At 41.4% G+C, this 24058-nt stretch overlaps 1 protein-coding gene across 2 annotated transcripts in view; it reads left to right on the plus strand.

The window, feature by feature from the left end:
- The window catches only part of cunh21orf91 (chromosome unknown C21orf91 homolog), a 30934-nt gene extending 16720 nt beyond the window's left edge, over nt 1-14214 (plus strand). The window contains exons 3-5 of one of the 2 annotated variants that reach the window (XM_036594311.1): nt 7145-7624; nt 9201-9263; nt 12338-14214. In XM_036594311.1, coding sequence (XP_036450204.1) covers nt 7145-7624; nt 9201-9263; nt 12338-12504 — 710 coding nt within the window. In that variant the 3' untranslated portion in view covers nt 12505-14214. The remainder of the gene's footprint in view (nt 1-7144; nt 7625-9200; nt 9264-12337) is intronic. The other variant, XM_036594312.1, reaches the window with a different exon arrangement.
- The last annotated feature ends 9844 nt before the right edge of the window (nt 14215-24058 follow it).

Below are 24058 nucleotides of genomic sequence, written 5' to 3' on the forward strand. Positions count from 1 at the left end.
CGTTTGTTCTTCAACACAGTCCATTTCCGTACTGCAGGTTCGTACCTGCTCAGAAAATGAAATGTGATTTCCAAGTATTACGCTGACTCATGCTTTGAATGCAGGTTTACACACGTTATAGAAAAAGGAAAGCAGTCTCAAGGCCCTCTGTGAATGCTGATGCATTTCTTGCACTCGTTCTTTTCACATTTTCTTATTCTTAAACTAATCTAGTCTTAATGCTGCAGTGTTACAGCTACTTGTTTGGGAAAGGAACATGAGGGCATGAAGCCTACATTTTATGGATTTGTTGTGGAAAAATAGGTGTCTAATCTTATCCATTAACCCTCTATTGCACGATGTTGCCTCAGGGCAACAAACTAATTTCCCTTTACAGTAACATTATACACATTTAAAGACAATGATAGGGTTAACAATAAAGGGAGGAGTTTGAGTATGTCAATAACAAGCATGTGATTAGTCATGCTATCTGTTTAAACCCCTTTTTATACTTCTGAGTATCGACTTTTTTGTTTATGAGGATTTGTAGAAATATTTGTTGCCTAGAAGCAACATTGTGCGCCAGTGAGAATGGATTAAGCCAGTCGCAAGCCAGGTCTCGCCACGTCAGGGAACACGGCTCTATATGATTTCTTCCCATTGTTGCACAATGTTGCCTCAAGGCAACGTACTCCAAAAGAACCCCTGCACACATTATTATTATTATTATTATTATTATTATTATTATTATCATTATTAAATCAAAAACATTAAAAATAATAATAATAATAATAATAATAATAATCAGGTCCGAAAAAAATAAATCGAGGACTATTTTATGCAAGAAAAATGAATTGATTTTTTTTATTTATTTATTTATTTTGCTCTCATAGTATTATTATAATAGCTCTCATAATGCATGCAGTAGAGGGTTAAGGGCAGCAGCACGTATGATCAGCTGTTGAACACTGAGACTGAGTGATTAAACGAGTGGAATCAGGTGTGCTCCTGCTCGATTGGGATCAAAGCCTTACCAGAAGCTTTTTGGATGAGCGAGAAGAATGAAATGAACATGCCCCTACAAGGCGATTTCCTTGAAAGCGACTGTTTAACACCGGGCCTGTTTTATTCCTAGTGAGTAATGCTGGTAGCGCTGCACTGGAACAGGATTTTGTACCAATCCTGAATCTTGTTTGTTATTTAATCAAAATATTAGAGAAAAAACTTTTTCAGTGATGATATGATGAAACATCTCGATGCTGAGATGGTGTGTACTTTTACATATTCATCATTAAATACTGGTGAACTGTTTTGGTGCCGTTAAATTATATTTTAATCTGATCTTCCCACTCTGATAACTTGACGATTAACTGGACTACGCGGGTATGGGTACTGAGTGATAGGAGAGAAGAAAAAAAACGGCAAGATGGCTGAACAAGAGACCAAAGAAACCCACAAATGTGGGTTTAAGTGTAAATTTCTCTGTTAAAAATTACTGTTACCACTGTATTATCTTAGTTTAATGTCGTTTCAGTGTATTTTGGTTGTTTTCTTCATAACAAGCATAAAAAATCGCATTCTAAAAATAGCATGCTTATCTCTTGGTAGCTAGCTAGCTGACTTTCCCGTTCCACCTTAAATAGTCCAGCAGTTCTGATGCCTGAAGCGCCAGAATGTAACTGCTGCATCATTTAAGGTGGAACGGGAAAGTTTGAACAAGAATCTGGTGAATATCTGACTTCAGCTTCATATCACAGAAGAATTAGGGGTGGGTGATAATAAATAATTGCCCCCCTCTTTGAAGGCATATGAGTCCCTAAATGTAACTAAAGCCCAGCAGTGAGGAGCTGAACTTTACCTTCCTCTGCTGTCACTGTAGACTGGCTACTAGCGCTGCTACAGAGCAGTAGCTGTTAATGAAGTGGTGTGTGTGTGTGTGTGTGTGTGTGTGTGTGTGTGTGTGTGTGTGTGTGTGTGTGGTTGTGTTTTTTTTTTTTTTTTTTTTTTTTTTTTTTTTTTGAGGGTCCCATTTCAGAGGGAAGATTTCAACCACTACTCCTTGTAACAACTACACTTGACAACAAGGAGTAGGGGTAAAAAGATTAAAATGGGGTTGGGCCTAAATGCGTTACAGCCAGACATTTGGTTGTTTTCATAACACCAACAGTGTGTCTCAATAAATATGTTTTCTGCCTTATTTTACATGCGTTTGCCTCAAAATGCAGAAATGCACCCATTTTTATTCAGTCTGTTGCAGTGTAAACATATGACTTTGATAGTAAACTGTGGAAAATGATTGCAGTCAGCGTAAATAAATTTGATCAGGCAGTTCTCCTTTTTTGCTTTGAAAAAAGTGCTTTTGTCTTAAGGGTGTTGTCTGTTCTATTCAGGCTTTATTCTGGCTGAGTGTTTGTGTATGTAGTGAGTCCTTAATGTCTTGAACATCCGATCTGCTTTGTCTGGAATTGAGCTCTGAAGTGTTTCTTCCTGTTGTTGAGCCTAACCTTGCTATGTAGGGGAGGAAAGTGTGTGTGTGTGTGTGTGTGTGTGTACACACACACACACACACACACACACACACACACACACTGATCAGGCATAACATTCTGACCACCTCCTTGTTTCTACGCTCATTGTCCATTTTATCAGCTCCACTTACTATATAGGTGCACTTTGTAGTTCTACAGTTACAGACTGTAGTCCATCTGTTTCTCTGATACTTTGTTAGCCCCCTTTTACCCTGTTCTTCAGTGGTCAGGAGTGCTGATGTGTCTGATCCACTCGTACCAGCGCAACACACTATAACACCCCCACCACTACTTCAGTGTTACTGCAGTGCTGAGAATGTTCCACCAACCAAATAGTACCTGCTCTGTGAGGGTCCATGGGGGTCCTGACCACTGAGTGCACCTGTATAGTAAGTGGAGCTGATAAAATGGACAATGAGCGTAGAAACAAGGAGGTGGACTTAATGTTACGCCTGATCAGTGTATATACATGTGTGTGTATATATACACTTTAAGCTTTAAGGTAAACGAGAGAAAACGCAGCGCTCTTACAGCTTTAGGCTGTATGTGTGGACAAGCAGACCCCAAAGCCTTTTTAGATGGTGTCTCGAATGGTAAATTGGGGCACAGCAACATGCTTTGGCTCATAATCAAGAGAGACTGACACAAATAAACACAGAGCCTCTCTTTGTTGTCTGTATTTTTTCCACTGTCTTGTCAGATTTGAGATCAGGGTTAGTTTTCTCACAGGTGTTATTTTCTCTACAGTAAAAACAGGAAGTGCTGTATTTCTCAGGAGCTGATCTTCAGTAGTGAGATGTTGTCAGAGCGTGACATCTTACACCGATCCGAGATTACATATGTGAAATCTCTAATAAGGTTCAGTGTTTGGACCGGGGGTGCTGGTCCTAGGTCAGTATAAAAGGGAAGCTTCTGTCTTGAACGGCACGCTTGGCCGAATCTCAGGCTGTTGCTCAATTTCACTCTTTAACTTCCTCTTTTCAGTAGCAGATCAAGCTGAAGGCCGCGTAAGAGTCAAGCAGCTTGTCCGTGTTATTTAAAGTGTTATTTTCCATGTTGTGTTTTTCTCCTTCTCTTACTCTGGAAAGCATGTTTGAAATACGCTATAAATTAAAGATCAGATTTTATTTTAATGTGTTTTGTATATTCTCTCAGATGTTGTGTTTATTGGGACTTCACACACAAATCTGAAGGATTTTTTTTTCTTTCCTCCTAAACTTCTTTTATCTTGCAGTCAACACACACAGACATACACACACGTTCTCACAAAAAGAAGTGCATATTTACTAACAAAGAAACCCTTGTATTTCCATTTTTGTTGTTTTTCAGTTTTTGACGTAATTTAAAAATGCCTGTTGCCCTTTACATTTTGTGTAAATTTCATGATGAATGGACCGAAAGAAATGACCAAAAATTACTTTACTTTACAAAGTAAAGGAGGTTTTTTCCTTCTCCTGTAAAGTTACCATTTTGGAGATGCAAGGTTTTCTTCCGACAACAGCGAGTATATAGATATGTAAATGTAAAACAAAAGATTAAAAACAATTGCACTGGCCACTCGGGCGCTCAGTTGGTTCAAAGTCAGAGTTAAAACACATTTCTGACTTTTAACTGACCAATGATTGACTGAATTCCTTTCTCATTGAATGACCCATATACCTTAATTATGTTTGGTATCTAAATAATATTTTGTCACTACCCATACAATAATAACACTACCGAAACCAAATATTTTGGTCGAGACTGTCTCGACGATGACCGTTTTCAGTAATTTTGAGCACTGCTCAAAAACACTAGCCAGCAAACACAGCTTTGAACAGCTGTACACTAATAAAATCATAATATTTTTATTAAAACATAAAGTTGCAAAAGGATGTTTCAATAGTGACAGTTCTTATTGTTATACACTGATTTTCAGATTTTGGGATACTTATACTTCAAAACAATGAGAACTAACTGCAGACCGTTTAGCCATGAGGGACAGGGATGAAGTCCGACTTCCTGTGCTAAAATGCAGGGGTGCGGATAATAAATAAGGCCCCATCTATGGACCCCATTCTTTTGCATTCCAGTGCGTGCCACCAGAAGTGAGCTGCTTGGACACGAGAGGACCATTTGAGAGAAGCTCTCAATTCACCTGCATTCGTTTTGAGCTGTCAGCAGTCCAAAGTAATGGCACATCTGAGCTGTTTAACTTCACCAGGGGGTCCTGTCATCTCCTACAAAGACTGGACTGTCTGTCATGTTGTCCACAGGCCTGACAATCACTTTATAACTTCAAATAGCACAGCGCAGTCTTTTAAGTTATAGCTCACTTCTAGGGGTGCATTGGTAATCGGCTTAGTCGACTAAATGTTTATTATTATGTTTGTTATGTTGGTGACATAATAAACATAGTTCTCTGCGAACACACGGGGGAGCTGGACGAAGGGTAGTGCTGGGCGATATGACCTCAAATCAATATCACGATTAATTGAATGTTTTGCCTCAATTATGATTAATAAACGATTATTTGCGGGGGGGTGGTTTGTTTGTTTGTATTTCTGCCCTCATAGTTTACTGACAAGGTCTGTACTGTAAATATGCTCTGCATATCTTAATGTAAATCGTCTCAACAGCCAGATCGGAATTCACACGACTTTTACGTTAACACATTTTGGGTGATGAGCCCATCTGTCAGTCAGTGAAGCTTCATTATGGCTCCTGTGATGCTGGTGAAGATGAAGCTGATCCTCCGGGAGCGACTGGCGTTCGCTGGCGGTTGTGATTGTTTACCTCTGGATGAGCCGTGAAGCAGCGCGACGCTCTGTTCTTTAGTGGGTCAGTTTAGGAGCTGATCTGTTCAGACTGATGTCGCATACAGATCACATTTAAAAGATAATCTGAACAGCCAAACAAAAAAATCAGATTTGGTGAGAAAATCAGATTTGGGCCACTTCTACTTGCTGTGTGAATGTAGCCTTAGCTTCCATGTCACAGACTGGACATGGCACAGTCATGTGACGACACACTCGTGAAAGGATTAACAGAATTAAAAAAAAATCTAAATAACCGACATGGGCAAGATTACGTCAGTTAGAGGTTCCGAATGTCTGTTTCGATTACTTTCCCGATTAATCGTCCAGCCCTAATGAAGGCTTACAGTTAAAACTAAATGTTTACACAAAATCGCTCAAATTTGACTGAACAAGTTTAAACACAACTCACGTTCATGGCTGGAGATATACCGCGTTGTGTGTGTCTGAGTGGGTGGGTGTGTGTGTGTGTCTGAGTGGGTGGGTGTCTGAGCGGGTGTATGTGTGTGTCTGAGCGGGTGTATGTGTGTGTCTGAGCGGGTGTATGTGTGTGTGTGTGTGTGTGTCTGAACGGGTGTATGTGTGTGTCTGAGTGTGTGCGTGTGTGTCTGAGCGGGTGTGTGAGTGGGTCTGAGTGTGGGTCTGAGTGTGTTGTGTGAGTGTCTGAGTGTGTGTGTGAGTGGGTCTGAGTGTGGGTCTGAGTGTGTTGTGTGAGTGTCTGAGTGTGTGAGTGTGTGTGTGCATGTGTGAGTCTGAGCGGGTGTGCGTCTGAGCGGGTGTGTGTGTGTCTGAGTGTGTGTGTGTCTGAGTGTCTGTGTGTGCCTGAGTGTGTGTGTGTGTGTGTGTGTGTCTGAGCGGGTGGGTGAGTGGGTCTGAGTGTGGGTGGGTGTGTCTGAGTGTGTGTGTGTGTGTCTGAGTGTGTGTGTGTGTCTGTGTGTACAGCCAGGCTTTTCCCTGCTTGAAAGGCTAATCCTTTGACAGCTAAGCTGCTTTTGCCTGGCCATCAGAATAGTGCAATCTGCCTCTCGGTTTTGCTCCAAATCTCTCTCTCTCTCTCTCTCTCTCTCTCTCTCTCTCTCTCTCTCTCTCTCTCTCTCTCTCTCTCTCTGTGTGTGTTAAAAGCATTTAGCTGCTGTCCCAGAATTGTCGTTATGTCTGCCCTGTCAGATGCCTACAGAAAGGCCAAGTCTGCTGTAGCCTTTGTGTGTTTATTTGTGTTTTTAGAAGGGTTACAATTTCTATTCCTTGAGTCTTGAGTGGCTCAATCTGAGCGTTGGACTGGTTAGTAGATTGTGAGTTTGATCCCAGGTGATGCTACAGCCATCCTTGACTTGACCTCCAACTCCCCACCCCACTCAGCATTACGCTAGTCAGTGAGCTAGTCTGTTAGCTGATGTAACTTTATTGTGAGTTACTGTTCTCCTCAAAGCACACTGAGCTTAAAAAAAAATAGACTCAAACTAAATAAGAACAGAAAAAAGGGAAATATTCAAGATTTTGTACAGTATCTAGGTCACTATTCAAATTAAAGCAAATTCGCGATATTGATTGTGACCATGCTCTTCAGAGGCTTTTCACAAACTTGTTGAGTCCATGCCAGCTCGAGTGTGCTCAGTCATCAGTGTCATTAAACAGAGGGACATTCTTTGACTTCTGAAGTTCATGTTATTATTTCAAAGATCACTCTAATTGTTATGCTCCTAATATAATTGGTAATAAAACATTTTATTGAATTAGAAACCAGTGCCAAACAGAAGCGTGTTCAGTAGTGCTCCCATACATTTTATACCCTGCTATAAATGTTGAAACCTGCATATATTTTGTCAAATTATTGTGTTGCAGGTGTTTCCACTGCCACTCTGCTGCACTCCACGTCTTTGCGAGGGCACAGAGACTGCTTTGAAAAGTATCACCTCATCGCCAATCAGAAGCTGTCCCGCACCAAGGCCTCTCGCAGCGCTTACGAGGGAGTGAAGCGGGCCCTGAGCCAGCGGATCAGCCGCCTTGTGCAGTACGCCCAGAACAGAGACTCTGGATCCCTGGACGCGTCTGGCCGATGGGGCTCTAAGCACCAGCTCCTGTGCTACAGCCAGCAGGGTGATGGAAAGCTGGTGGCCCAGTCAGATGCGCAGGTGCCCCGTTACGCCCCGCGCTGGACGGAGGAGGTGTCCGCAGGCGAGGTAGAGGATTTGGGCCTCCTGCAGGGCTCCGGGCAAGAACTGTGGAGGAGTGAACAGAACCACACACTGCAGCAGCAGGGAGGAAGAGAACAGAGAGAGGGGGCCAGACCGAGGCGACACACTGGACACAGCCGAGAGGAATGTGAGTACTAGTGATCAGATATTACGTCTAGGGGTAGGGTGTCCTGATTCTTATTGAGATAGAGGGGTAGGGTGAAGTGTTGGGGCTACATGGCCCTCCAAACGGAGGTTTTTCAGAGACTCCAAACAGAGTGATATGAGGGAAAGAAGAAAAACCGGCAAGATGGAGAACAAGAGACCAAAGAAACCCACAAATATGAGAATTTTCCCTGTAAAAAAATTGTGATAACCATCATTATCTTAGTTTAATGTTGTTTCAGTGTATTATGGTCGTTTTCTTCATAACAAGCATAGAAATCTCTAATAGCATGCTAATGTCCCCGTTCCACCTTAAATAGTCCAGCAGTTCTGACGCCTGAAGCACCAGAATGTAACTGCTGCTCCGTTTAAGGTGGAACGGGAAAATTCAAACAAGAAGCTGGTGAATATCTGACTTCAGCTTCATATCACTGAAGAATTAGGGGTGGGTGATAATAAATAATTGCCCCCTCTTTGAAGCCATATGATGCCCTAAATGTAACTAAAGCCCAGCAGTGAGGAGCTGAACTTTACCCTCCTCTGCTGTCACTGCAGACTGGCAGGGTCGCCTACAGAGCAGCGCTGGTAGCTGTTAATGAGGTGATGCTCTTTTTATTGGAGGGTCCCATTTCAGAGGGAAGATTTCAGCCACTACCCCTTGGAACTGAGTTGAAGCTGAGAGCTGATCAGAGTTAATTATCTTTTCAGCGAAAGCTCGTTCTGCTCGTTAGTTCGTGCTGATGATGCAGTGATTCATTCACGTGACGTTACTGAGTAGGATGTGTGCATGAGGGTCATTTCAGGACGCCGGTTCGGCACATTAATGACAGATTTGAATCACCTAAACGAGTGTGAACCATCGTGTCAGAGAGATCGGACTTGAGCAAAAAATCGGATTTGAGCAACAAGGCTTGTAATGTGAAGGTAGCAAAAGTGGCTCAGGTCAGATTTGAAAAGATCAGATTTGTGTCCACACAGCCCCGAAAACGTCTGATCTGAGTCACAGTAGGGCAAAAAATCAGATTTGTGCCACTTCAACTTGGTAATGTGAACGTAGCCTAAACGTCTTGAATGCTGAGAAAGATAGAGAAAGAGTGTTATGATCAAAGGAGACAAAGAAGTTGTGATTGACATTCTAAACCTCTTATCAGTAGTTTGATATCTCTCCATCTGTATCCTCAATAAAGCTTACAGAACATCATTGTGATGTGAAGGACATTCATTCCCCTTAGCCACATTTCTGTCTCTTTTTTTTCAGTCCCTAGCCATCTTTCCTTCCATGCTTAACTTATTTTCTGTGTCCTCCTCCTCATTCCTTTCATTTGTGATTAAAAGCTGTGCTCAGTCTCATCACCAAGGTCTCACATGCCTTTCAAACCTGGTGATGGTGAAAAGAATTCGTCTCAAGGCCCAAATCTGAGTCATGCCATTTTCCCGCATGCTTTTCTACTGGAAAAGTTTTATCTTGCGTTTGTGTGAATGTGATAGAAGCATCGGTAAAGGCAGTTATTTGTTACGTCTGTGCTTATGTTCATGTTTATGCTTTTTTTTTCTTGCAGTGTTGAAGATGAGCATGGAAGAGCTCCATCAGCTGAACTCACAACTGCTGCTGCAGATTCAAAGTAAGGTTCAGTATTCATCACAGACCACCCAACACATTCAGTCCTAAAGTATTCTGTTAATGGTGATTTTCTGCTGAAAGTCCTCTTGAAAGGATCCATATTACTTCTTGCTTGTCTTTTGATCTTGATGCTATAACACCCTGGGAGATGTTTGCAGTGATACTGGCACTGCTTTGAAACCTGAATCTGACCCAAACCTCCTCTTCTAAATTGGGGGATCACCACAGACACGGTTTTACAGTACTTTGCTTCATTACTAAACTCTGGAGTTGGTCATGATGGATTAAACTCCTTGTTTCTTGTCCATTTTATCAGCTCCACTTACTATATAGGTGCACCTTGTAGTTCTACAGTTACAGACTGTAGTCCATCTGTTTCTCTGCATACTTTGTTAGCCCCCTTTTACCCTGTTCTTCAGTGGTCAGGACCCCCAAGGACCCTCACAGAGCAGGTACTGGATCATTCTCAGCATTGCAGTAACACTGACGTGATGGTGGTGTGTTAGTGTGTGTTGCGCTGGTCTGAGTGGATCAGACACAGCAATGCTGCTGGAGTTTTTAAACACCTCAGTGTCACTGCTGGACTGAGAATAGTCCACCAACCAAAAACATCCAGCCAACAGCGTCCTGTGACCACTGATGAAGGACTAGAGGATGACCGACACAAACTGTGCAGCAGCAGATGAGCTATTGTGTCTAACTTTACATCTACAAGGTGGACCGACAAGGTAGGAGTGTCTAATAGAGTGGACAGTGAGTGGACACAGTGTTTAAAAACTCCAGCAGCACTGTTGTGTCTGATCCACTCAGACCAGCGCAACACACACTAACACACCACCACCACATCAGTGTTACTGCAGTGCTGAGAATGATCCACCACCCAAATAGTACCTGCTCTGTGAGGGTCCATGGGGGTCCTGACCACTGAAGAACAGGGTAAAAGGGGGCTAACAAAGTATGCAGAGAAACAGATGGACTACAGTCTGTAACTGTAGAACTACAAAGTGCACCTATACAGTAAGTGGAGCTGATAAAATGGACAGTTGTACCCAGCAGACAACAGCATTCACTCCTCTCTGATAAGCTGTTAGCCCTGCTATGCTAAAGATCCTCTTACAACTGCTGCCATTTGCAGTAATGCTTAACCCACTTTGGGTGAGTGTAATGTTACTAGAGCGCAAGAGAGAAAACGCATGACATAAGCATAAAACATAAAATAATCACTCATTAGAAAATAAACCTGAGCCTGGCCCAGGCAGGGTGGAAAAAATGGCCTGAACCCTGAAATTGTTTTGAGCCCCATCGGACTAGAGTTGGGCAGCAGATCTCTGCTAAGAGTCAGATTCATTTTTTTGGTCTCTAAAAATATGTTTTAAAGTAAAATGAGCTGTTTTGAGGTTTCAATTTTGAGAATCCCTTCTCTCCTCTGAACACTTCATTTGTTTGTTAGCAGTGAAGTTGGTTTCATTTGCGCATATTAAGATTTCTTTCTTCAACAGTTTTTGAACAGTTGGCAAAAAAGAAAATATATGCAAATCATCGTTTGCAAATTTTTTTTTCCTATCTGAAATTGATTTAGTTGATTTCCATGTTGTGTGACCTTAGCACTGTCTACAAATTACATTCCAAATGGCAGTTGTTTAGGTCAAAGCCCAGTGTGCTAATAATGGGCCTTTATTTATAACAAATCTGTGGCATTAAAAGATTTGAATGTTTATACTCATTGCCCTTTGACTTTGATATGGTAAGCAACGTTTTTACCAAACGAGTCAGAAATACTTAGAAAACGGCACATTGGGCCTCATTCACCAGCGTCTTCCTAAGTTTTTTCTTAAATTTGTTCTTGAGAAAGGTCCAAAGTCTCACCTTTGTGCTCTTCGAGTGTGTGTAGATTCTGTTTTTACCTAAGAACAAATCCCACATAAGAAAACACCGGTGAACGTCAGAATCTTTTGAAAACTGCGTAAGTGGGTTTAAGAATAAACCGATCAGGTATAACATTCTGACCACCTCCTTGTTTCTATGCTCATTGTCCATTTTATCAGCTCCATTTACTATATAGGTGCACTTTGTAGTTCTACAGTTACAGACTGTGGTCCATCTGTTTCTCTGATACTTTGTTAGCCCCCTTTTACCCTGTTCTTCAGTGGTCAGGACCTCCAAGGACCCTCACAGAGCAGGTACTATTTGGGTGGTGGATCATTCTCAGCACTGCAGTAACACTGACGTGGTGGTGGTGTGTTAGTGTGTGTTGCGCTGGTCTGAGTGGATCAGACACAGCAGTGGTACTGGAGTTTTTAAACACTGTGTCCACTCACTGTCCACTCTATTAGACACTCCTGTGTTGTCGGTCCACCCTGTAGATGTAAAGCCAGAGACGATAGTTCATCTCTTGCTGTACAGTATGAGCTAATCGTACTCTAGTCCTTCATCAGTGGTCACAGGACGCTGTTGGCTGGATATTTTTGGTTGGTGGACTATTCTCAGTGACACTAATGTGTTTTAAAAACTCCAGCAGCACTGCTGTGTCTGATCCACTCAGACCAGTGCAACACACACTAACACACCACCACCACGTCAGTGTTACTGCAGTGCTGAGAATGATCCACCACCCAAATAGTACCTGCTCTGTGAGGGTCCTTGGAGGTCCTGACCACTGAAGAACAGGGTAAAAGGGGGCTAACAAAGTATCAGAGAAACAGATGGACTACAGTCTGTAACTGTAGAACTACAAAGTGCACCTATATAGTAAGTGGAGCTGATAAAATGGACAATGAGCGTAGAAACATAATGTTATGCCTGATTGGTGTATTTGTGTAGTTGTTGAACTCAGTGAACTAAATAATTCCACGGTGATTACCTTTCTGCTGTTGTCTCAGGTGGCACCAGAATTTTCTTTGAATGTCCATTATTTTTCATGTGTGTAAATAGCACCGCATTCACATTTTTGTTTGTCCTGTACGTTTACCACCTGACCGCCAGGACAGTCACAAGTTCCAAAGATAAAATTTGCTCTATCCTACTTTGAGTGCTGACGTGCCTGTATCTCCATTTCTTCATGTTTCTTCTTCACAGAAGTCTTCGAGGAGCTTTCGGTGGCTGTACAGGAGAAGGACTCTTTAGCATCTCAGCTCCACGTGCGCCACATTGCCATTGAACAGCTTTTTAAGAACTGTGCTAAGCTCCCCTGGCTGCAGATTGGCCGGGCGGGGGCCAAAGCCAGCAATGCCCCAGTGGAGTGAAGCTCTGGTTCAAGTGCAGGAGGCTCAGAACCAGAGGAAGAACCGAGACGGTAGCCTAGAGCAGCGGATCACAACTTGAGGACTACGCACAAAGTCGCACCACTGATGCGCTCTTGACTCGCTGTGTGTCCGGGTGGGATTGGTGTGTTTCACTTCGTATTTTTTGCAGTACTTGAACACAAGAAACGTTGAAAGAGACTCAGAGTAGAAGCTGGAGTGCTTTGGGACCTTTGGAACTGTGGTCACTATGCAGATTGAGGTCTTCAGTAACATTTTATAGTTTGTTTTTGTTTGTATGGCCTCATCAATGTAAACGATGATTTTTTGTTATGTCGTGTTTTTTAATATTTCTTATGTGTTTTATTTATTGCTTGTTTGATTTGTTCTTTGTTCATTGTTCATGTTTTTTCTCTTCTGAGCTCGACCAGCTCAGGTGTTTTTTTTGTTTTTTTTTCTGCTGTGCTTGATAGACAGAGTGTGTTCCAGTTCTCTCTACCCAGAGGGACGAGCTGATTGGCTCTAGCGTTGCTGTGGTAACTGTTGCTTAGTTAAAAGTGGAGTGTTTTTTCCCCTCCTCTGTCGGTGATCATGGCAGTGGAACTTCTTAATGAGAGCTGAGCAGATTGCAGTGTACACTTTACTACGAGGCGTTTTGCTCCGTAGCTGTCGATGCAAACATTTCACTGAGTTTGTGTTTTTGTGTTTGGACTTTAAAGTGAGGCAGAGTTTAGTTTCTTATCTTAAAATTGAACCACGAGGTGCTTGACTTTTTGGTTTATATCTCTATAAGCGTGTTTTGACTTGACCATTTTTCTCTTGACCTTTTTTTTTTCTTCTCGTTTTTGTGTGTGTGTGTGTGTGTGTGTGTGTGTGTGTGTGTGTGTGTGTGTGTGTGTTTACACTTAGGTTTACTCATGTGTAAATTGTGTGCTGTGGTCATCAGAGATTCAGAGTTTAGGGAATATTCCCCAGATAAGCACAAGCAAGCTTTGAAAGAGGAAAGTGCTGGTCGTTTTGATGGGTACATTAAGCACCTTAATAAGAGCCTAACCAAAGCCTACGTTGCCGCAAGGCGACAAAATTCAGTATTTATTTTTTTCCAAATTGTTTGCTTGTTACAAATAAAAGGAAGTTTCATATTTAATGCTGCCCTTGAAATTAAGTTGTATCTTTAGCCCAAACGTTTCAGTTCACAAATTCATTTTAGAACTTTTTTTCTCATTCTTTTTTTTTGTTGTTTGTCATTTGTTTTGCTTTGAGCTTGTGTGTTTTGTACAGTGTTATAAAATAATTTTGTTTGTGTTTTATGAATTAGTGGTTACGAAGCTGGAGCTCTTATTCAAAATTCCTGCTCTACCTTAAATGTTACAGCAGTTAAGTTACAATGCAGAATTGGAATAAGAAGCCAACTTCAGCCTCAGTTAGTGGTTTGCTCCCAATGCAGAGATGTGGAGATGTGAGGCTGGAGCTCCATCTGGTGGAGGTTTATGTTGAAGCCTAATGAGAGGGAAACCAAGATCATCATGTATCTTTTCAAAAATGTGTAATTTCAAGATTATTTTAAGAGATCAATTAGACGTCTGCTTATTTTTGAAGAATAGGCTTCTCTTTATAAGAGATACAAATTATATACTTGACCCTTCTGGGGTTTGTATGGTAATGTTTTTAATATCCTGTAGGAGTGGGTTACATGTTTAACGTGTTGATGCATGTATGTTGCTTAGCAAGCTGTAAGTCAAACAGCAGTACTCCTCAGCGTTGGACGCACATCTGTCGGTCAGAGGAGGAACGTATGGATTATCATGAATTTAGACTAATTTTAACTTAAAAAAAACAATATTCAAGCTTTTTGAGAAATGAATTTGTATGCTGATTTACATTAGCGTGACGCCCAAACTGCCCAGAGTATATTTTATCACAGTTTATCTTTTGATGACGCAAATAAAATGGAAACGACTGATGTTTTTGGCAATAAGTTCACAAAATGTTTCTATTTGCTAATTCAGTTGTGAATTATGCATCTTGTAACTGTTTTTTTTATTTGCTCTTTTGCTTTTTGCATTTTTTTTTCAGTGTTTTCCTTTCCAGCGGGCCGTGTCGTGTGGATTTGTTTGTGTTCCCCCATCAGCTAATGCAATAATGTGTGTTTGTGGAACTTCCTGCCTTCCTGTGAAAGTGGTGTCCTGAGTGATTTGTATATTTTCATTAAAGTTAGGAAATAAATAAAAAAATATTTTCATAACTATACATTCGTCTTCTGTGCCCATGCTTGCCTTTTAACTCATTACTGCATGGAAAGAATATGGAAGAAATGTTGAAAATAGGAGGCAACAACAGTACTCTGATATGCAGTGCATACAGCTAATAATACCAGTGCACTGCTGTAAGGTATGGAGGCAGTCATGGGCTGGAGGTTAGGGAACTAGTCTTGTGACCGGAAGGTTGCTGGTTCGATCCCCTGAGCTGACAGTGCCCTTGAGCCCTTGGTGCCCTTGAGCAAGGCACCTAACCCCCAACTGCTCCCTGGGCGCTGTGGATAGGGCTGCCCACCGCTTTGGATAAGTTTGGATCACTGCCCCCTAGTGTGTGTGTTCACTAGTGTGTATGTGGTGCTTCACTGCACGGATGGGTCAAAATGTGGAGGTCAGATTTGCCCGTTGTGGGACTAATAAGGGTCTCTTAATCTAATAACTGTGCTTGTTCATGGCTGCTTGTTTGACTCACTGGTTGGGACTGTTCACGATCTTGACCCAAACTGTACACTGTACAGTACACACAATATTTATTGGGGCCAGCAGCTCCCAAAATACCTGAACCACCATTCGAAACACTCAATACCTGATACAGATGAACTGAAAGATGGGTTAGAGCAACAGAACCTGGTGGTACCACAAGAACTGGGTTGCAAATGATCTCCTGTCTCTGCCGGGACTGCGGCCCCCAAAGCAATGGTCTAACGTATTTCACTAGCTGGTGTATGATGATGTAACTGTCGGGACCAAGGGCTTCAACCCCAGGCCTCCAACATGATAAACAGAAATCTTTTAATACCAGCTAAACACCTTCACTAATAACCAGTGGTGGACAGTAACTAAGTAAATGTAATTCGTTTCTGTACTTAAGTAGTTTTTTCCTGTATCTGTGCTTTACTGAAGTTTTTACATTTTGGGCGACTTTTTACTTTCACTCCACTACATTTCACAGTCAGATATCTCACTTTTTACTCCACTACATTATGAGAAATCTGTCGTTCCTTTTGGTTTATGTGTGAATAAAAACGTAACATGTCAAAACGAAAGAAGCGCAAAGTAAGAACACCAATCAGGGCACAGCGGTCACTTTGTTTTGAGCTTGTTTTGACCTGTTGGTCATACCGACCCAGTGCAGCACACAGTTCAACATCAGTGCAGCAGCGTAAAATTTTGGGTCTATTCAACATAAATGATGAACTAACCTAACTTTGTGTAAACGTTTGAATTTAAACTAATTTTTATTTAAACTAAGCTGCAAATAAATTTTAAACTGAAACTTTGCTTGTTTGTAAAAAGTGATTTCAGAGCCACTCAGTTCTACCTGATGGAAACTGTTCGCCTTCAGTGTTTTGTGCTGATGATAATTTTAATAGACATCAGCGTCACTAATTAATGACATTCTACTAAAAGACTGGTTTACCAAGAGAGACACTGGAGTATTTTCACCTAAAATGAGTTAATGAAGCAAGTCTTCTTACAAAAATGGTAATAGGACATTGGAGTCATAATTAATCAATGAATTAATTAAAATGTCTCCTTATATTGCTACTATTTATTGTTCACTGGATTCTTTTTATTGTTCATCTTCTCACTTTTCCTGTTTTCTTGATTCTGTTTAATCATTTATCGATTGTTCATTTTGTCACTGTTTATGACTGTGAGGGGGCGTGTCTGCCTGTAGGCCACATCTGATACATCATTGACACATATATTTTACAGATTTCAGTGCAGATTTATTAATGCTGTGTTACAACAAAGACAGATGGACAGATATACAAAGTAGGTCTATATAGATAGACAAATAGACAGACAGACACACAGACAGACAGACAAACACAGGGACAAATAGATAGATAAACAGGGACAGAGACAGACTGATTGACTGATTGATTGATTGATTGATTGATTGACCCAAATCATTTCTGGAGGCAAATTTATTTTTTTACAGGTTTATTTTAAAATGGTCAGTTCAAAGTGCTTCACATTATTAAAAGCAAAATGACAAGCAGTGCAATAAAATTGGGGGGAAATAAATAAAAATAATAAAATGATAAAATAAAATAAATAAAAATAATACAATTTCCGCTTCGAGCGACAGGCGAGCTGGATTAGTGCAGCCAAAAGGCCTTTTATGTTTCATTTGGGGTTTTAGAAGGTTTTTAGCCAAAATTCAGTTTCGGGCCAAAAGTTTCCAGCTGGATTAAAGCTTTAATTTGGATCCGTCAGTACACCCAGGATTCTGACTCGGTCTTTAGTCTTTGGAGCTCTGAAGTGCTCACAGACCTTCAGTCTTTCCTCCTCACTGCCAAATAAAGTTCCTTCCGTCTTTATTTAGCTGGAGGAAATACTGATAGATTTAATTCGATTCAAGATGTATTTCTAGAGCACTTTTTACGAGCGTCACAAAGCAGCTTTCGAGAAAATGAAGAGAAAATCCGGGTCCGAACCCCAAATGAGCAAGCCGAGGGCCACAGTGGCAAGGAAAAACTCCCTAAGAGCGAGAGGGAGAAACCTTGAGAGGAACCAAGACTCAGAAGGGGAACCCATCCTCCTCTGGTCGACTCCGGATTTGCTATGACCACAGTCGTTTGGTAAAGCTGGGTGTCGTCAGGATAACTGTGATAGGTGATTTAATTTCAGCCTAACTGGGGTATCGAGCAGAAGGATGATGCAGCTCATTTCCTACAGCAGCAGAGCATACTGGTGAAAATGGACGGCTTCTTCTTTGTTGAAGCTGCACTGTTGGATCCACCTGCTTCAAAACAATTCCTTACCTTTTTGAAGATGCAGATTTTTGGCATCTTTAGTCGGAAGAATGAGCTCTTGTGCTTCTTCACGGTTACGTCCTTCGTTCCCTCTGATTTAGGCGCTGCAGTCGGAGCTTCTGAATCAAGATGCTCACGTAAAGCAGTCACCAGGGCCTCGTCGAACGCAGAGTCTCGGGGGTCCAGGGCCTTGCGCAGGGAACCTTCTTCCACAAACCTTTGAAGGTGCTTATCGAACGTTAGAACCTCCTCTAGCTTTGCAGCGCTAGAGGATGCAAAGAACTCTCGGAGAATTCTCTCGATCAGTTCTTCTTTCGTCAGGGCCGAAGAAGGCGCTGCCGACAGCGCCAGAACACGATTAGCCAGCAGAGTTGTCAGGCTGGCGTGACCCTTTGTGTCCAAGCCACGGCTTGAGACTTGGCTTGCTACCTGTGCCTCATTGGTAGTCTGGCTGTGGACGAATGGTTCCTCTTTAACAGAGGGAGAGGAACCAGACTGAACCAATGGAGGCTGGTACAGGTCTTTAGCGCCTGTGCTTTTAATTGCCCTGACGATGGAGATCGCCAGAGATCCTGTCAACAGCTGAGTCCGGGCCTTTACAGCTTCAATGATCTCACTTTTGGGACTAATTCTCCGAAGAAGCTCTGTATATGCAACGCCGATGATGGAGTGGTGAAGCTCTTTGATAGCACGTTCTCCATCATCTACTGTGACAGCAGTGAAAACAGACAGAAGTGCCTTGACATCGTCTGTAACCTTCTGGATCTGGTCATCATCAATAACGTCAGAAGATCCACGGGCACCAGTGGACGACGTCTCCTGGACTTTCAGTAATACTGCACGTATGCAGTGATGGAGAGCAGCCGCAGAAATGACTGGAGAACCTGGATTGAGCTGTTCAGGGCTGTGCGAGTCAATTTCAGCTGTTTTCTTAGCATTCGACACCACAGCATGATCAGACAGAGCCGACACATTGTCCATTATGTTGTTCACGATCACTTTGGTGAACAAATCTATGGTGTCAGAAAACACCTCAGATGGGCGTCTTGAAATCTCAAAGCTCTCAAGACTGACATTGGAGGGCATCACCAGACTTGGTATACCCTCAGTGGAGGCGGAAGCTGGTTGTGGCACAATGCAGGACATGAGCAGACGCTTTACAGACTCTTCTGCAAATTCGCCAACAAATTCAGACGTTAAGTTCTGCACTAGATCAGTGGGGTTCAGTCGTCGTCTCGCATCAAGAACAGCGTCAGAGGAAGTCAGTCTGCCCTTCACTATGAGCTGCACCATTTCAGTGAACTCCTGAGTGGCTGCCAGGTCGTCCACTCTATTGGTTGCAGCAGTTAACTCTTCAAGGGAGATGAAATGACCTGAGCCCTGTAAATCCAGGGAAGTCATCATGGTGTCCACTAAAGTGGCCATGGAAACCTTCCCTCTGCTCTTGGGTCGCTGTGGTTCATACATAATCTTCAGCGTTGGTCTTTGAAGATGTAAATTCTTAACTTTACCCTCAGATGACTCTGAAGACGTGGGGGTCCCAGGAAGTGAAATGGTCTGCTTTGTGGAAAAGTCCCTCAGCAGGAGCTCAGGCTGTTCAATAAGAGCGTCATAGACGGTCTTCACGACGCCATTCACCAGACATTTGGCAACCAGTTCCAAAGAATGGGAATGGTTTTCCTCTTTTATCTTTGGAATGATAACCTGCCGTGATAGTGTAGTCACAATCTTGATGATGTTCCTGCTCATCAAAGTGATCTCGTCCCTTGTGAACTGCAAACAAAGATCATAATGTCAGCACTTTAGTCATCACTAGTACTGTTTTACAGGGTTCATGCTTTGATTTCACATGAATGACATTGAAATAAATATATAAATGAAATGAACATGAATAACTCACCTTTTGACACATTCCACTGTGCATCACCTGTAACTGCCTGGAAGATTAAAAAAATGCAGAAAAGCCATTTTAGTGCTAATGTAACAGAGACAGTGACCGTTGTGCTAAAATGACGATCACCAAGGTCAACAAATTCATCATTAACAAGTCCTGCATATTGAACCACCCCTTTCTTAGAGAAGCGTCGTGTCTGTTACCACATTTAATCACATTTTATTTGCGACCAGCTGCTACAGAATCAGGATTAACCAATCAGGATTAAGCACGGTTACCTCAATATTAATCATTTGAAAGCTAACCTGCTAACAACACAGCCATAATGAAAGCTCAGCCATTATAGCTGCCATATACGCTCCAGGGCAAAAACAATGGGCCAAGCGCAAAATATAATGGTGTTCTGGCTGGTCAGAGTCCAGATTTAAAATATTTGGTTTTACATTAAACACAAACTAGCTCTGCTCTGTTTTTCAGCTGTTTGAAGCCATCAGTGCTGAGTGGATCAATACTGACTCTTCTTTCTGTAAAAGACTGTCTGCAGGTTCACACACTAAACTACAACATTTAAAGAAATCAAAGGGAAAATTATTACTAACTTACTGCATCTATTTGTTTAACATTAAAAGCTTAATGTATTGCCATTATTTTTGCTCAGGAGTGTTTTATTTCTGATGGAAGGTAATGTTAAAAATAGATATATTTGATATATGTATGCTTATATATACAATTGTATATATAAGCATACATATATCAAATATACCTATTTTTAACATTAACTATATATACATAGTTGGAAGAAAACCTTGTATCTCCATTTTTGTCATTTTCCAGTTTTTGACATATTTTGAAAATGCCTTTTCTTCTTTATATTGCGTGTAAATTTCATGATGAATGGACAAAAAGAAACGGCCCAAAATTACTTGTACAAAATTCTGGTTCCATTGACTTACATTAAAAGTAAAGTAGGTTTTTTCCTTCTGCTGTAAAGTTACCATTCTGGAGATACAAGGTTTTATATATAACCTATATATATATATATATATATATATATATATATATATATATATTTGTAAACATGATGGTGAATATTAAATCCTGGCTGCACCAGTCAGTGTTGAGTACATACCGATCAGTCAGGCTCTGCAGGAATCTGGTGACGTCCATAGACAAAGTCACGTCATCAGGCTCCGAACCTGCTGTTGCGCTATGAAACGCTTCTTTTGCCATGTCTGTCCTGAAATCTTAAAACACAAAACAAGGTTATTTAAGGAACTACATACAAGTTCAGCATCAAAGAGATCATACCTGATAATAATAATAGGCCCAGTAACAATAACAACAATAACTAGAAAAGGGAAAGTTCGTGAACGAACTTTAAGTTGGCTTGAAAAAGCCAGTTAATTACGTTAAAACGGTAAGATGGTTGAAGACTTTTGATAGCTGTTAAAATGTTGCCAAAATATTCCTAAGCAGAAGCTGCAGTATCCGTGGTGGAAGTAAATTCTTTGCTAGTTGCTACTGTGAATGAAGTTCCACCTTAAATTCTGTTCCACCTTAATGTTAGTGCTAGGTTAATTTAAGTTCCACCTTAAATTGTGTGCCAAATTAATTTTCGTGCTACCTTAAATGGAGTGCCACCTTAAATTCTGCTCCACCTTAAATTTGGTGCCACCTTAAAAAGAGTTCCACCTTAAATTCTGTGCCACCTTAAATTTAGAGCTATGTTGATTGAAGTTCCACCTTAAATTTAATGCTAGGTAATGATAATTCCACCTTTAGTTCTGTTCCAACTGAAATTTAGTGATATGTTAACAGCAGTTCCACCTTAAATGTAATGCTATGGAATGATAATTCCACCTTAAGTTCGGTTCCAACTTAAATATAGTGACTATTAATAGCAGTTCCACCTTAAATTTAATGATATGTTAATTGAAGTTCCACCTTAAATTCTGTGCCATCTTAAATTTAGTGCTATGTTAATTGAAGTTCCACCTAAAATTCTATTCCACCTTAAATTTAGTGCTATGTTAATAGCAGTTCCACCTTAAATTTAATGTTATGTCAATTTCAGTTCCGCCTTAAATTTAGTAATATGTTGATAGCGGTTCCACCTCAAATTTAATGCTATGTGAACTGAAATTCCACCTTAAATTCTGTGCCACCTTAAATTTAGTGCCATGTTAATACTGGTTCCACCTTAAATTTAATGCTATGTTAATTGAAATTCCACCTTAAATTCTGTGCCATCTTAAATTTAATGCAATGTCAATTGAAGTTCCACCTTAAATTCTGTTCCGCCTTAAATTTAGTGATATGTTAATAACGGCTCCACCTTAAATTTAATACTACGTGAATTGAAATTCCACCTTAAATTCTGTGCCATCTTAAATTGAGTGCTATGTTAATACCAGTTCCACCTTAAATTTAGTATTAGTTAATTCTTTTTTATCTCTATTATGATTATTTTTTTCTCTATTCTGGTTCCTATCTGTATTATAATGCTCTATTATGGTTATTTTCTCTATTATAATGCTATATTATGCTTCGTATCTCTATTATAATGCTCTATTCTGGTTGTTTTTTTCTTTGTCGTGGTTCAATGTCCTGATTTAGCTCTTCATTTCCGAATTATCTTCTATTTCTCATTCTTTTCGGGGGTGTAAATGATGTTAAAACTGTCCTCACCTTTTATCCGGTTGTGTCCGAGAGAAGCTCCACGCTGTTCTACATGAAGAACTGCAGGTAACTATCGGGACATCCGATCGCTACACGCTCAACTTACCGAATTGAGCGCGAGGCTGGAAATTTCAGCTATTCATAGGGAAGCCCGGTCTCTCTGTGACGTCATAAGCGCTGCTCGGTAACTATGGAAACCAGACTGTACTATATATCGCCTATAGACCACTGTAGTCGTGTCGTCATTCTGTAGTCGGCGTCACGCTCTTATGCCCATATTAGGAATTCCGGGTCTGAGCTCCATTTCTCTATGGCCAGAATGAATAGGGTTTTCGAAAAATCGCCTCTAGCGCCCCCTGTGTTCAATACAAATGTTCAGAACCCGATTCGTTCTGTCCTGTGAACATTCCTCTCCCGAACATCACTGGATCCTCTGAGTTACGAGGTCGTTAAAGAGCTGAAATATGAATATTGCTCCATGTGAGCTGAAGCTACTGCGCTCTGAATTCCCGTCATTAGACTGGCGGCCTCCTTAAGCGGGTTTAGGCAGCGTACATTTCCATGTTCAGCCTGAGGGCAAATGAAAAGGAGTCTGAACAGAATCAGCAGGTTTCCCTGCAGCTCTCTGTTCTTCACCTGATGCTCAGTGAAACCCGATAGATCTCTTCTTTTAGCTGGATTTGAAAAGCTCTACAAACGAACCTGAACTCGGGCTGATCCGGTACCGACTCGGCTTAATGATCACTGCTCACCCTGATAAACTGATTTAGGCTCTCAGAATGTCCTCATTATTATTTTAATGCTGGGAACATTTTTCTCAGGACATTCGCCAGCTTTTTGTTCGTCTTCTCCCGCTCCACCTTAAATGGTGCCGCGGTCACATTCTGAACAGCTGCGCCATTTAAGGTGGAACGGGAAATTCGAACAAGCAGCCGGAGAAAAAGAAGCTGAGTTCAGCTTCATGGAGGGTTGAAAGGCCTGATATGAGGAGGTTTCTCTATTCCCGCTTAACAGCTGAGCGACATTAACTTAACGTTCTCAGAACCGACAGGTCAGTATTTTGTCTAGTTTGCTGATGTTTGTGATGGCCAGTCACAGCTGATGCACTATTAAAGGTGGAATGGGAACATTTAAACAAGAAGCTAAATTCAGCCTCGTAGTTTTAACACGGGTAGTATAAGGAGTTTTAGCCTATCAAAGTATCCCACCCAGAGGTTTTATTCACAGGTATTTCTGTAAATATGCGCTACAGTATAACATTTCGATAAGGTAGCTCAGCTCGTCAGAGCAGCGGCACAGCCCGCTTTAGCTTCGTGTAGCTTAGTGACATCAAATTGAGGCGCAGTAGCTTTAGCTCACATGGAGCAATATTCATATTTCAGCTCTTTAACAATCTCGTAACTCAGAGGATCGAGTGATATTCAGGAGAAGAATGTTCACAAGGACAGAACGAATCGGGTTCTGAACATTTGTATTGAACACAGGGGGCGCTAGAGGCGATTTTTCTAAAACCCTATTCATTCTGGTCATAGAGCAAATGGAGCTCAGACCCGGAATTCCTAATATGGGCATAACGAGGACTACAGACTGACGTACGACCGCAGTGGACTTTATATGGTATATATTTTTACTATCTTTGTGTGTGTGTGTGTGTGTGTGCGCGCGCGCGTTTATAAAAATTACTTTTATTTTTTAAATTGTGACTAAGGCATTCGGCGATGATTATTGCTGTTTATTGGTGTTTATCTTCAGTGTAACATGTCAAAACGAAAGAAGCACAAAGCAAGAACATCAATCAGGGCACAGCGCACTTAGTTTGAGCTTGTTTTGACCTGTTGGACATACCGACCCAGTACAAGCACACGGTTCAGCGTCATTATGGAGGATGTTGGCCACCCACTGCACCATCATCACGGACAAAAGGAGCATGTTTAGTGGCGGGTTGCTGTCACAGAACTGCTCAA

The sequence above is a fragment of the Colossoma macropomum genome, unplaced genomic scaffold (assembly GCF_904425465.1).
Source record: "Colossoma macropomum unplaced genomic scaffold, Colossoma_macropomum, whole genome shotgun sequence".
NCBI classification, from domain to species: domain Eukaryota; kingdom Metazoa; phylum Chordata; class Actinopteri; order Characiformes; family Serrasalmidae; genus Colossoma; species Colossoma macropomum.